Below are 13,590 nucleotides of genomic sequence, written 5' to 3'. Positions count from 1 at the left end.
GCTTCTTTGAAGGCAAAAAACTGCTTGTAACTTTCAAATGATGATTTTTCCTCTCTCAGGACCTCATGGCATCTAAATTTATTGAGATCCAGGCTCAGCCAACACACTACAGTGTGTTGTTAAATAAATTTGTTGATATTAACTCAAAACCTTGAAAAATAAATTTGAAACAATGACCAAGGAGAGAATATAAAATTCAATTTGGTTTATACAAGGAATAATAAATATAATTATTTATATTACCTTCTCACCATTTTTAAACGCCTAAATGCCATACTGCTTAAAAATTGCATATTAATATTGTTTTAAAATGTGTATTAGATAAGCTATGTCTTTTGTTTTATTTTGTTACGTACACATGGCTGTCTCTTCACAACTTTAAAAAATTAGAACATTGTGATCCTATTATTCATTCTCCCAACCATGGAAGGATATCTCAGAAACGAAAAATCAAAGTGCAGCTTTTTTATGCCTTACCTATTTTCACCCACACACAACTTATCACGGTGAAACAACTGATGTTCAGCTCGAGAGCATCCTCTCCTGAAACAGTCCAGTTGCACATTTCTTTGCTATTGCACATCCTTCAAGTTGTGGTAGAGGAAAAACTGTGCTCCAACATGGAGCAGAAGATACTAGAGGGCAGCAAAAGCTGTGCATCGCACAGTGTATGAAGAGTTGATAGAATGAGCTGAGAGCGTTACCACATTTTCTTGGTTTGGGGGACACTGACTTATAAGGTAACCTAAGTTTGGCAGCTGTAACTGAGCAGTCTGTGGACGTCAGGATTTGTGTGAATGAGACGCAGAGGGAGGAGAAAAATTCAACGATTTACTATAGTTATAGATTATAATTATTTTAATAATCTATAATTAAAAGTAATTAGGAAATGCCAAGAAGCATCAGCTACCAAGTTGAACAAATGACAAAATTACCTCAAACTTTTTTGCAACTATTTGTAACATCTGTTTGTCTACGCCTACAGCAAAGTCACTTATGCAAATCAGCCTCTGGCTCCCTATTACTCTGCCTGTGTCCCACTCTTGACAGACCTCTGATAGGATCCTTCACTCTGGCTCATTTTGGCCTTTTACCCCTTTAGGCATTAACTTAGGCTAAAGACTTTCCACTCGGTTACAGTCAGCTTATAACCAGAGGTGCCCTCTGCTCTCCACTTGAAATTATTCAAGTTCTTTCCAATCAATCCATTTCAACCTCTCTCTCAATCTCATTTCCTCTCTACTCCCAGACCTCCTATTTTTCATTTTCACCCATTCCTCTATCTCACAGATTCTCTATAGTTCCTCCGGTAAAGGAGAAAGGGGTTTGTACAGGATGTACGTGAACAAATTCTAGAATACTGTATGGTTCTGAGGTAACTCAAGAGTCCAGCTTGAAGGACCCTCTGTGTGTCTCTGATGGGCCAGTTGGTCCTCTTCTCTCTCATCCATCCTTCTCTCTCTGCCGCTGAGCCTGGTGCTTTGCTGAGCTCTCACACATATGGAGTCAACATGCCCAGCCTCCCTAACTAGCGATATAAGATGTGGCCTCATTTCCTTTGTTACCCAAATTATGACTTGCACTGACCTTCCCATATCTGAACTTGGGCCCCTCAGTGGGTCCCCCAGTTATGTAAATGATTCCCCAAGATGCAGCCTTAAGGATGTCCTGAAAGAAGTCTCTCTTCTCTTTCTACTCCACTCTCCAGCCTGTCCTCCCTCTGCACTCCACCGCTCCGTGCCAATGGGACACACTCTTCCCCACAGCCCAACCAAGGCTGGGCTACAGATCCTGACAGGATACTACTGAAGATTCAGAGACAATAAAGAGAATTATCTAGTTGAAAATGGCTGCGGATGGCGTTGTGGATGGCTCTTCTCAACGCAGAAGCCCAGACCCAGTCTCAGGTTCAGGGCTACCTCCCCACCCCTCCAGCTCCCCACCATTGAAAACCCCTCAGGTTTGTCTCTGCTCTGCAGGTCTCCAGGTCCTCACAGTGATTAGACCTAGAAGGGAAAAGCGCTCCCCCAAATCCCCAGTCTAAGTTCCCATTTCTTGTTTGACAATCTCCCTTTTCCCAAGGCTGTTGAGAGAGGGAATGTCTATCACTTATGCAATAAATCTCCCGCCATTTCCTTGATGCCCAACGGCCCTCAGGAAACAACTACAGCAGAACATCAGCACAGGAGAGTTAGCCTGAGATTAACACTTAGTGGAGGACGCAAACAGGCCAGGCCAGGCGGAGTTCCTCGGACAAGCTGTCCTCTCATCCTCTCAACTGCTCCATCCCTACACCAAAAAACTTTGCAGCATATGAGTCATAAATCCATACATAGTCCAAGAGACTAGTTCTCCCAGATTCCAATTCCAATCAATGGGGTTTCCTAGACCTATGCTAAGCCTAATTATGCACTACTCTTCATATTAGCTAACAGAGGGCTTAGCTCCCAAAGTGAGAAAAATCTGCATTTTTTAATGGAAAAAGTCCATTTTCTTCTAGAACAATGGCTATATACAAGTTTACATTTCATTAACTAAAGGGCCCAATGAAATAGTTTTCTCAGAACAAAGGAAAGGCTTGCCTGGAAGGTAAATTCAAATATGTTACTCTTTCAAGGCAGAACCATGTGAAATTTTATTTAGATATATTTTAAGTTAGAAAATCATTATTAAGAAAACAAAACATGGTCCTATACTCTGACCCTTTTTCTAATTTGTAAACTTTTCTAATTACAATTAGCTTTGAAAACCATTTAACAACTTCTTGCATATCCTTCTAAAAAGTTATGCCCATATCAGCACACATGTATGTATGTCTTCTTTTTCCCACAAAAAAATATATGCATATTCTGAATTTTCCTTCTTTCTTTTCTTTCTCCTCATCCTCCATTTTCATTTAATTTAATATCTCGAGTATTTTTACATATCAGCAATATAGCTGTATTTCTTTAAGGTCTGTGGTATTCCATTTATGGTTTTATCAATGTGTATTTAACTAGTTCCCTTTTAATGATAAATGGGCATTTAGGTAGTTCCCAGGTGTTTTTAGTGGGAAAGGCAGGGAGGAGTAGGGTTATTACACATAATTCTGCAATAAACATGCTGATATGTATAATGTTTGTATAGCTTGTGACTATGTTCATAAGGTAAATTCCTAGCAGTGGAATTTCCAGGTCAAAAGGCATAGTGGTTTTACATTTTGACAGATATTGATTGTAATAATTTATATTCCCAAGAATATCTGTATTCTCATATACTTGTCAATCCTGGGGATTATTATGCTTAAGTTTTGCCCATCTGATAGGTAGAACATGATATCTCATTGTTTCCATTTAGATTTCTTTAAATGTAAGTGATGTTAAATAACTTTTCATTGGTCTGTTGGCCACTGGTATTTTTTTTCTGTTAGCTCTGCATTCACATCTTTTGCTCATTTTCCTACCACATTTTTAAACTTTTTTAACTGAGTTGTAAGATTTCTTTGTTAATCAAAACATGTAGTTCTTCTTATTATTATGTGTTGCAAATATTTCTTCCAGCATGGCATTTATCTTTCGATTTTGTGCATATTACTTTTTGTTCTGCAGAAGTTTCAGATATCTGTGCAATTTTCCAGATTCTACCTAGTAAAGTTAACCAAGAAAAAAAAATCTTGAGGCTGATTTCTGTCTATACTGTGTCCTTCAAGGTAGCTGCATCCTTGCAATGTTGATGCTCCGAGGACAATAAGTGATAAACAGTGAGGCTTATGAGAGCTCACATGTCTCCTCAGAACAGATATTCTGTTCTGATCTGAGAATCAGAATTCCTCTTACAGCCTGAGACTGACCCAGACTTCAACGGGTGGGGGCGTTGAACGGGTGTTTGGGGGTTTATGGTAAGGTGTTTCTTTCTCTCTCTCTTTTTTTTTTTATACTCAAGAAGGAGAGAAGACTTTTTAAAAAATCAACCTAGTTGTTAATATTTTATGTTTAATTTCATTTCTTACAGGCAGCTTCAAAAAATGGTCCATGATATCAAGAACAATGAAGGTGGAATAATGAACAAGATCAAAAAGTAAGTTAGATGCCATAGCACTATGTGAACACTTATTTATGTGAATAACATCTTATGTCAGCCTGCACTAAGTGGAAGAACACAAAACTTCCCTGTTACCCGAGTGATGAGTTGCAACCTCTTTAGCATGCGACACTTTCTTACTCATGGCTAGAGTCATGGTGGTCAGACCCACATTCAGGAAACATGGTGAATGAGTGGGTGGTACTCAGGCACCTTGCTTTTCTCTCTCACTGCTGGAAAGCTGAGCTATGCCATGCAAGGTGCCTGGCAAACATCAAAAGAGACCCTTATAGAAGCAGGACAATCAGCTTCTCTGACCACTTAGCCAAGGGTCACTAGGACACACTTGGAGAAGTCCAAAAGAGAAGTTGCAAGAACACAGCCTGACTTCTTTAGGATGCCATAACTGTTTCCATATTTTGATTTCTGCTTTTTCAATTATGGCCTTAAAATGGTGTTTTCAATTGGCACTTGGAGAGGGCAAGTTAGAATTCCAAACCTTCCTGCACACACAGACACACATACAAGCCCCTAAGTTTTTTTTTGTTGCTTTTTAGAGAATAGAAATTGTACATTGTACATACCAGCATTTGCCACTCAAAATCTAAGTCAAGAGGAAAGGGGAAATGGTATTCTGTTAAGATTTTGTTTAAGGCTTTTTTGTTTTTGTTTTTATGAAAGTAATACAGATTCACCAGGAAAAAAAAAAATCAAAGAGTTCAGAATTGTACAAAGTCAAAATCTCTCACTTTCTCCTATCCCCACCCTAACCCACTCCCCAGAAATGGACACAGCATGAGTGAATTTGGTTTATATATCTATATGTGTATGCTTACATACTCACATACACACATTGACATAGATATAGTACATACATTTTCATCATGAGTGGCATCATACTACATACACATTCTACCAACTTCCTTTGTTGGTTTTAATTAATGCTAAATCACGGACATCTTTCTTTGTTAGTATGTAAAAATAACGATATACCTTTTTTTAAAAGTTTATTTATTTATTTATTTTTGGCTGCTTTAGGTCTTCATGCTGTGCACGGGCTTTCTCTAGTTATGGCGAGTGGGGCTACTCTTCGTTGCGGTGCATGGGCTTCTCATTGCAGTGGCTTCTCTTGTTGCGGAGCATGGGCTCTAGGCACGTGGGCTTCAGTAGTTGTGGCTCGCGGGCTCAGGAACTGTGGCTCATGGGCTCTAGAGCGCAGGCTCAGAAGTTGTGTCGCATGGGCTTAGTTGCTCCGCAGTACGTGGGATCTTCCTGGACCAGAGTTGAACCCTGCATTGGCAGGCAGATTCTCAACCGCTGTGCCAGCAGGGAAGCCCACCATATACCTTTTAAACAGATAATTAATAGTCTACTATAAATGTATTATCATTAATTTAACCAGCTACATATTGATGGACATTTTTTAAAGTGGGAGTAGGAGTTTAAACATACATTTTGGGGGCCAATTTGATAATATCTATCAAAATTTTGTGGCCATTTCTTTTAGTTTACCTGTCACAAATAATACTTCAATAAATATCCTTTGCAGACTTTGAATGTACCAGAAAGCTAAATTCCTGAACTGAAATTTCTAGTTTCTGGGTAGAAGGATTTGTGCCCTTGAAATTTTGCTTGATATTGCCAAATTGCTGTCCAAAAATTTTGTACCACCAATAGTGGATAAAAGTTCATTTCCTTGTGCCTTCAGAACAGAGTATCTTTTTTTTTTCTTTTTTGGTCTTTGCGAAACTTAAGAGTAAGAAACCAGGGACTTCCCTAGTGGAGCAGTGGTTAAGAATCTGCCTGCCAATGCAGGGGAAATGAGTTCAGGCCCTGGTCTGGGAAGATTCCACATGCCGCAGAGCAACTAAGCCCGTGCGCCACACAACTACTGAGCCTGTGCCCTAGAGCCTGCGTGCTGCAGCTACTGAAGCCCGTGTGTTGCAATTACTGAAGCCTGCGCGCCTAGAGTCTGTGTTTCGCAGCCACCACAATGAGAAACCTGCGTACAGCAAAGAAGAGTAGCCCCCGTTCGCCACAACTAGAGAAAGACTGCACGCAGCAACGAAGACCCAATGCAGCCAAAAAATAAATAAAATTTTAAAAAAAGAGTAAGAAATCACTTTTTGTGGTGTTTTTAGGCTATAAAATGTAAACGAGTTTCAATATGTATAACTGATCACCATAAAATAGTTAAAATGGTCTTCTGCTTGTGGGGCAGTGGTCACCTCATACAGGAGAAGAATTTGTCTTCATGTTCTGTCCTATGATGGGGAGAGGTGTGTGATTATTTTCATTTCTTATTTCTGATATATATAGAATCTCATTGAAATGAGAGAACCCTGCTAGTCATTGTTTCAATTACTAGCAATTCTAGATTAATTATCCCACAGTTGCCAATTTTACAATAAACCAATTCTCTCAATAATATGAAGTCTTTGTATAAAATGTCTCTTTATTCCATGGCCAGTCATACTTAACAGAAGCCATGGAGCTCAAAGTTTTCCATATAATTTCTACGTCATTCTGCCCATTGTCCCTAAATGCACTTTTACTTGACAAACCATGTTTTCTTCTCAGCTTGGGAAATATGGCTGCCACAGTCATAACCCTGGGTGAAGTCAATGGCCCTTTGGGTCTAAGTGCCCCGAAGTTAAGCTCTCACTCGTAACCAAGTAACAGGTGCCACCTTGAAAGGAGGAAGCACAGTTGAGTACACTGGTTTCCTAACAGAAGAGCAGAACAGAGTTGTCACTGGTTCATGGTCAAATGAGAAAATAAGGACCTTGAAGTATTGGGGGTTGGCATGCAGCTGCTGGCTGCTCAGTGAGGCCCAAACCACACCTCTTATTCCTGGTCGGTGTTCAGTGAACAACGGTAATCTCTTGAATCTGTCATTTATTCTGAGATGATGACCTTCACACATTTGGGGGTATTAAAATACCCTTTCTTTTCTTTTTTGAAAGGAAGGCAATAAAAAGTAATAGTTGGTTTGTGTTTTTTGAAATCTTAATGTTCCATGAACAGATCTCACACCAGATACACTTTTGTTTTTGTTTTTCTTCCCTTCATCACCTCGGACAATCTCTCTCTGGACCTCATCATAGGTCTAATGACAATGTCTTCCCAGCTCACCCTGCTGGCTTGCTGAGAATTAAATGAAATAACAAACAGGAGAGCCTTTGGTGAAACAAAACGCAGAATTTCTAGGCAAATATAAATATTGTTAGTTTTGCAACATTACAGTTCTGGTTTATAAGGCTTGTTTTTTGTAATCAAACGTGATTTTCTGTACCGCTTTTTTCCCCCCAAAATGAAATATGTTTTGTATGTAATGGTTACCTTATACACTGCTTATATAAAGAGATGTGATATTTTAGTATATGAAGGCTACTGAGTTTTATATAGGTTTATTTATATATATTTTAAATTTCACTAAGCAAATCATTCTTAAATAAAATGGGTAACTATTATTAAAAATAATAATTTACTATAAACCTTACACATTTCAAATAATGAAAGAGAAAGTGTTGTCAGAACTTGTAAAAAGCCTAAAAACTGGGATACGTTTTTGAAATGTAATTTTAGTTTTCTCCTTTTAATGAGTGGGGAAGCATTGTGCATATTCAGAACATTTTATATGTGCATAAAGATAGCAGTTTTGAGAGTGCTTGAAACAGTTCAACTTCTAATCTAAATATCACAATCCCCAACCTGGAGACACTCACTGCTCACTTATTTGGCATTTTTTCAATAGTACAAAAATAATTTCAGTCCCACCTACAGCTAAACTGTTGATTATAGCTAATTTTTTACTATTATTTAAAACGTTTATTAAATTATTTGTTAAAATAGAGTTCATCTTCTCCTCCCTTCTTATCAACCAATCAACATTTACCTTCCTTGGACCTCTGAGCTCAGCGCTTACATATATTCTGGCCTCTCGGAGCCCTTTCACCTCCCAACTTCACTTTTGTCGAGTCACAGCCACACCGGGGAGATGGGGAGAGGTGGGAAACCGCTCACTAATGGCTTCGCTATGTTTACAGTACGTTTAGCCTTTCAATGTGATGAGTCCAAAAGAAGCTATTATTCTATTAGTTATCTATCCATTATCTCTAAACATGCTTATATCATGGACCTTGACAACAGTTGTCCTACTCACTGACCAGTTGTCTAATTTGTTATTTACAGGCTGAAAGTCAAAGCACCTCCAAGTGTTCCACGAAGGGACTATGCCTCAGGTAAGAGTTATTTCTAAGATACTTGGACTCTTGACTACTCTAACGTTCACAGTTACTTCTTGAAAAGGGAACACTGTTCTCCTCATCTGAAAACAAAAGGAGCCCATCCTAATTTTAAGAATGACCAAATCTATTAGGCATTTGACTGTAGCAGGGAGGTAGTAATCCTTCAATCCATCCAACCATACATACATACATCCATACATCCACTCACCTATTTATCAAATATGTACTAAGCAACTTCCATGTGCCAGGCACATGCAAGGCTTTAGTAGAAATACAGTGAAAATAAAATAGATATAATCTCCATATTCACAGAATTTATAGTCTAGAAGGGAAGATAAATGATATTAAAAGCAATTACAATTCAGCGTGATGGGGAAGCGCAAAGTTCTATGGAAGTACACAGCAACAGTACCTAATCTAATCTGAGGTGGAGAATGTGCAGGAAGTGGGGAATGGAAGGCTTCCTAGACAAAGAATTGTTAAAAAGATATTTGAGGGTCAGTGAGGTGGGGGGGAGGGGTATGGAATAAATTACTGATAGCACATAGTTACTCAGTGCTCTCCAAGTTTTAGCCCTGCAACCCCATTCCACCTAAGATCAACTTCGTCAGGGAAGAGGAGTTAGTCTTGAGGTTGGTAGTGTTTATGGCAGCAGTAAGCTAAGTAAACCATCCACCACACTTGCCTTTTCTAGAACAGATGCATTGGGAGGATAAGTCTAAAATCTCTTTCTACTGGCTTAAATATAAAAATGTCCTGGATATGGACAGATCTATACAGCCCTCAGTGAAAACCACAAGGCTACAGACATTGATGAAGACTCTTCCTCTATAGGGCAACAGCTAAAACCAAATCACACCCTTAAAGGATGATTACTATTTTATTTTATTTTTTTCTGCCACTGATCAAGATAGCATTAAATCAGGTAGTTGAGTTCCCCTTGGGCACTGATGAAATCTTATCACATTCAGAAATGCTGACCAGCATACCAAGTCTGGTGCCTGACCCATTGGTCACTTTCCAGAACTCACTAGGTCACACGGTATTTATTGACCTCACATTACCAATCAGTCAGCAAGCCTAGACAGTTGATTAGGGGATTCCTTTGCAATTTGGAGCTAAAGAATAAACACCCCGTCCTGACTTTTAAAATCTACCTAATTTGTCTATGGCCATACCACCCTGAACACACCCAATCTTGTCTAAAATCTACTTAATCAAAAGCAAACGAGGGAATTTCCTGGCGGAGGGCCCGGGTTCAATCCCTGGTTGGGGAACTAATACCCCACCAGCCGAGCGGTACAGCCAGAAAAAAAAAAGAAAAGTTAAAGAGAACAAATACATTTTCCCTCCAAGTTCTAAAAAAGAAAAGAAATCAAAGCAGACTGAACCTGTTAGGTACCCAAAGGTTTGATTGGAAAATATGGAATCATGGAGTCTCAGGTTTTAAAGGGACCCCAGAGGTCATATAATCTAACATCCAATCCAGTGCTTAAAGATACCCCCCCCCATGCACCACACACAAGGCCCACTTTCCACTTGGACACCTCCTGTGATGACCTCCCAAGCCTGTCTTGTCCAGTCATGGAGAGACAACCCTGGAGTGATGAAGATGTGATCCATTTCCTGTGGCTTCCTAAGTCTCTCCGGGTGGCCACATAGTGCAAGTTTTTAAATATTAAAAAAAGGGGAAACAGAGTTGTTCTGTGAAACTTCAAGGATAGAATTAAGAAGTGAGGTCCTTCGAATGGCTTCTTCTCTAGAATAAACATCTCCAGGTGCTTCAGCCATACCACACAGTCTTTGATTCACTCAACAAATATTACATGAGTGTCCTGTTTGACACTCACTGTGCTAGATATATAATAAGGAACAAAATATAGTCTTCAACCTTAAAATGCCTAATGACTAGTGGGGAGTCACATAATAAATCAGAACATAAACAGGTAAATACAAATTACCAAACATGGTAACTGCTGTGAAGGAACATGGCAGATGCAGTGATAGGGAATCAGTATGGGGTAAGGGAACAATGTAAGCAGTCAGGGAAGGTCTCTCTGAGACGGTGACATTCAATTTGGATCCTGGGGAATTAGGAGGAACGTTTGTCACTTTGTAGATGACCCAGCAGCACTGGAGATGCTGGATACAAACATTAGGTGCTCAGAGGCAATTCGATCTATCTGACTTCAGGATGGATGTCTGGCCTCCTCATACTCAACTGTCTCCTTGCTCATGCCCTCACCCAGGCCCCTTCCTTTCCTCTACTTTTTACTTGGGCGGAAGACAGGGAGATTCATGATTTATTCACCCTTTGGCCTAACCCACACACACTGGAGATCATCCTTGATTCCTCCTCTTCCTTCAAACTCTACAAAAAAAAATTAATCTCTAAAACTTATTAATTCTCTCTTTTAAGTGTCTCTCAAATATTTTTGTCCCTCTCTATGTATATGGCTACAGCTCAGACACTGGTCATCTCTTGCTTGTCCTAGAACAAAAGCCTCTAAGTAGTCTCCTGAATTCCTAATTCCACGGGGTCCTCTCAACCTCCACCAGAGAACTGTTCTGAAATACCTTTGCTTAAATATTTTCATGGCTCTCCATCATCAACAAGAAGAACTGCAAACTACCGAGCCTGCATACAAGGTCCTTCAATGCCTAGCCACTAAATGGCTGTGTAACTTTGGACAACTCGCTCTTTTCTCCTTTTCTAGATCATGCAGGGCTGAACCAGAAGACCTGTTAGGTTCCCGCCAAAGCAAATACTCAACACTCTGGCAGAAACACAAGTCCTGGGAGCCCAGGGCCCAGTGATGAAGCAAGTCTCTCCTAACCTTCCCTGGCTTTAGAACTTTGCCTCTTCCAATCTCCTTGATGCTCAGAAGTTGCCTTTCTTGACCTCAGACACCTGCTCTCTTCCCTGAAACCCCCCAAATAGTCTTGATATCAGTACATTTGTACTTAATCTCTCTTGGAACACAGAAACCTGGCCCAGTCATGTCTTCTAAGTCTTTGCTACTCAAAGTGTAATTCCTAGCCTGGCAGCAACAGCATCACCTGGGAGCTTGTTAGAAATGCAAAATCTCTGCTCCACCCTAGAACTACTGGATCAGAATTTGCATTTTAAGAACTCCAGAGGATTTGAATGTATATTAAATTTGACAAACCCTGCTATAAACCACCAACTCTGTTCTTATATTGATTCTCCTGAACTGAAAGACAAATCTGTTGAAGTTCCAGAATCTCTAAAATTCATCCTATTGTTTCACCAGACCAGTACGGCCTTGCTTAATCTCCCTGCTCTTACACTCAATCCCTGGAAAAGGTCCTTTTGGCAAAACCACCATCATCACCTGCAGTTAGTATCCCCTTTGCCAATCCCTGCCCCCCCCAACTCATGTCCCAGGAGCATTTCCAGCTACTTTCCCTGAGCCTTGGGGTCCCTGCGCAGCTGCAAGCCTGGGGCCTCAGAAACCAACCCTGACAGTTCCTCCTGAACCTATAGCATCTTCAAGGATCTTGGAGGCCCCAGTGCTTGGAGACCTTAGCCCACCAGACCTCCTGAGCCCAGGAAGCCTATCGAGTGCTCCCTGGAGGGCTGTGCAGATTTGATCCACCCAAGGCTTCTGAAACAGCCCCACCTGTTTCAGCTGGATGCTGGAATTATGTCCTCTTTCCAGTTCCGGAAGCAAATGGCTTCCCAAACCCTTTAAGCCAAGTTGGAGAGTGTGTTGACCTTGGTGATGCTGACCTTCAGCGAGCAGAGGCTAGAAAGAGCCAGCGCCCCCCAGAGGTCAGCAAAAGAGTAACCACAGTCCCTCTAGTGGAGTGTGTAAGGACAAAGCTTGAATTATACAGAGAATGGAGGCCTGGACCTCCTACAGATGCAGGTCAGGCCAGCGTGCAGCCTGTTGCTTTCACTTCAGACCTCACAACCCTACTTGGTCTCTGAGGAGGGAACATTGCTCACAGGGAGCTCACGGTCCACTGAGCAAACTGTATTACTGCAGCTGGCATTGTTGTGGGAAAGGAAGATATCCAAAACATATTGGGTGTTTACTCTGTCCTGGGCATTATGCTAAGCTCTTTACAGACATTAGCTCATTTAATCTCCCATTAGCACATTATACAGAAATGACTATCTCAGTTTCACAAATGAGGAAAATGTGTTTCAGGAACATTAAGTAACCTGTCCAAGGTTACTGCAGCCACTAAAAAGAAGACCCACCCCAGGCTTCCATTTTTCCTCCCTTTGACCCAAGCTGGGATGGCTACACTTTTCTGGGGCATTTCTTATTTACTATTCTGAAAGCCCCAGAGCCTCTGACATTAACACCTGCTTGTTGAACTTTCAGAGTTGAACAGCCTCCTCTATCTTTGAGTCTAAGGTCTGGCTGGAGAGGGAGGGTGGGGAGGGGAGATCAGTCGTGGTGCCCCAGAGTCTTCTGGGGTCACTGCAGAAGCCCCACTCGTTACTCTGCAAGCCCCTGAGAGGTCAGAACTGAACAAGGCCTCTCTCCTTGTACCCTAGGGCCCTGACAGCCAGGGGCTGTTGTCATGTCCCCAGGAGGTCCACCTTCTCCTCCCACCACTGATAACGTTCAGGGAAGAGATCAGAGCAATGATAAAGCGGGGAGACCTCAGGGCAAAGAAAGATACTTAGACAGGGATTGCTGGGTAAATGCCCACCATAGAAGCAGAGCTTTCTGTTTCTCCTTGGTTTTATCTGAATGCTCAGTGGAGGGCCAGGGGCTCACATGAGATTTCAGCTGCAGGAGCCAACACAGCCTGGCCTCCAATCCAGCCCCCATACTCACCAGCCATGTGCCTCAGACACATGTGCCTTAGCCCCAGTTTCCTTGATTGTAAAACAGAGATAATAATGGCACCTACCACACAGTACTGCTTTGAGGATAAATGAAGAAATACACTTATAACACTTCCCCTAGCACCCAGCACATAGGAGGTATTCAATGATGGAATCTATTATTATTTTCCTCATTGTCACCCATTCAACACATTTATCAGTTTATGCTTTTATTAATGCAGAACTACAAACTCCAGACCCAAAGATAAATTAAATAGGTCTTGCTTTTCGGTACAGAGAGACACAAACAACTTAGTCATAGCACAGGGCAGAATGAAGTACATGCTACAAGGGGCCAGCAGCATCTACGAGGGCTCAGAGGAAGAAGTTGATGGGTTATGAGCAGAGGGACTGGGAGAGACCTTATGGAGGAGGGGTGACAGGGATTTCCATGGAAGAAGGAAGATGGGC

The 13,590-nt window shown here is 41.1% G+C and overlaps 1 protein-coding gene across 1 annotated transcript in view; it reads left to right on the top strand.

Annotated features, from left to right (window-relative positions):
- BLNK (B cell linker) overlaps window positions 1-13,590 on the top strand; it is a 75,026-nt gene that overhangs the window by 18,707 nt on the left and 42,729 nt on the right. The window contains exons 2-3 of the mRNA XM_082673804.1: window positions 3,991-4,056; window positions 8,254-8,303. Coding sequence (XP_082529930.1) covers window positions 3,991-4,056; window positions 8,254-8,303 — 116 coding nt within the window. The remainder of the gene's footprint in view (window positions 1-3,990; window positions 4,057-8,253; window positions 8,304-13,590) is intronic.

The sequence above is a fragment of the Grampus griseus genome, assembly GCF_964374135.1.
Source record: "Grampus griseus genome assembly, chromosome: 16".
Taxonomy (NCBI): domain Eukaryota; kingdom Metazoa; phylum Chordata; class Mammalia; order Artiodactyla; family Delphinidae; genus Grampus; species Grampus griseus.
This window is presented reverse-complemented; position numbering and strand designations above follow the sequence as displayed.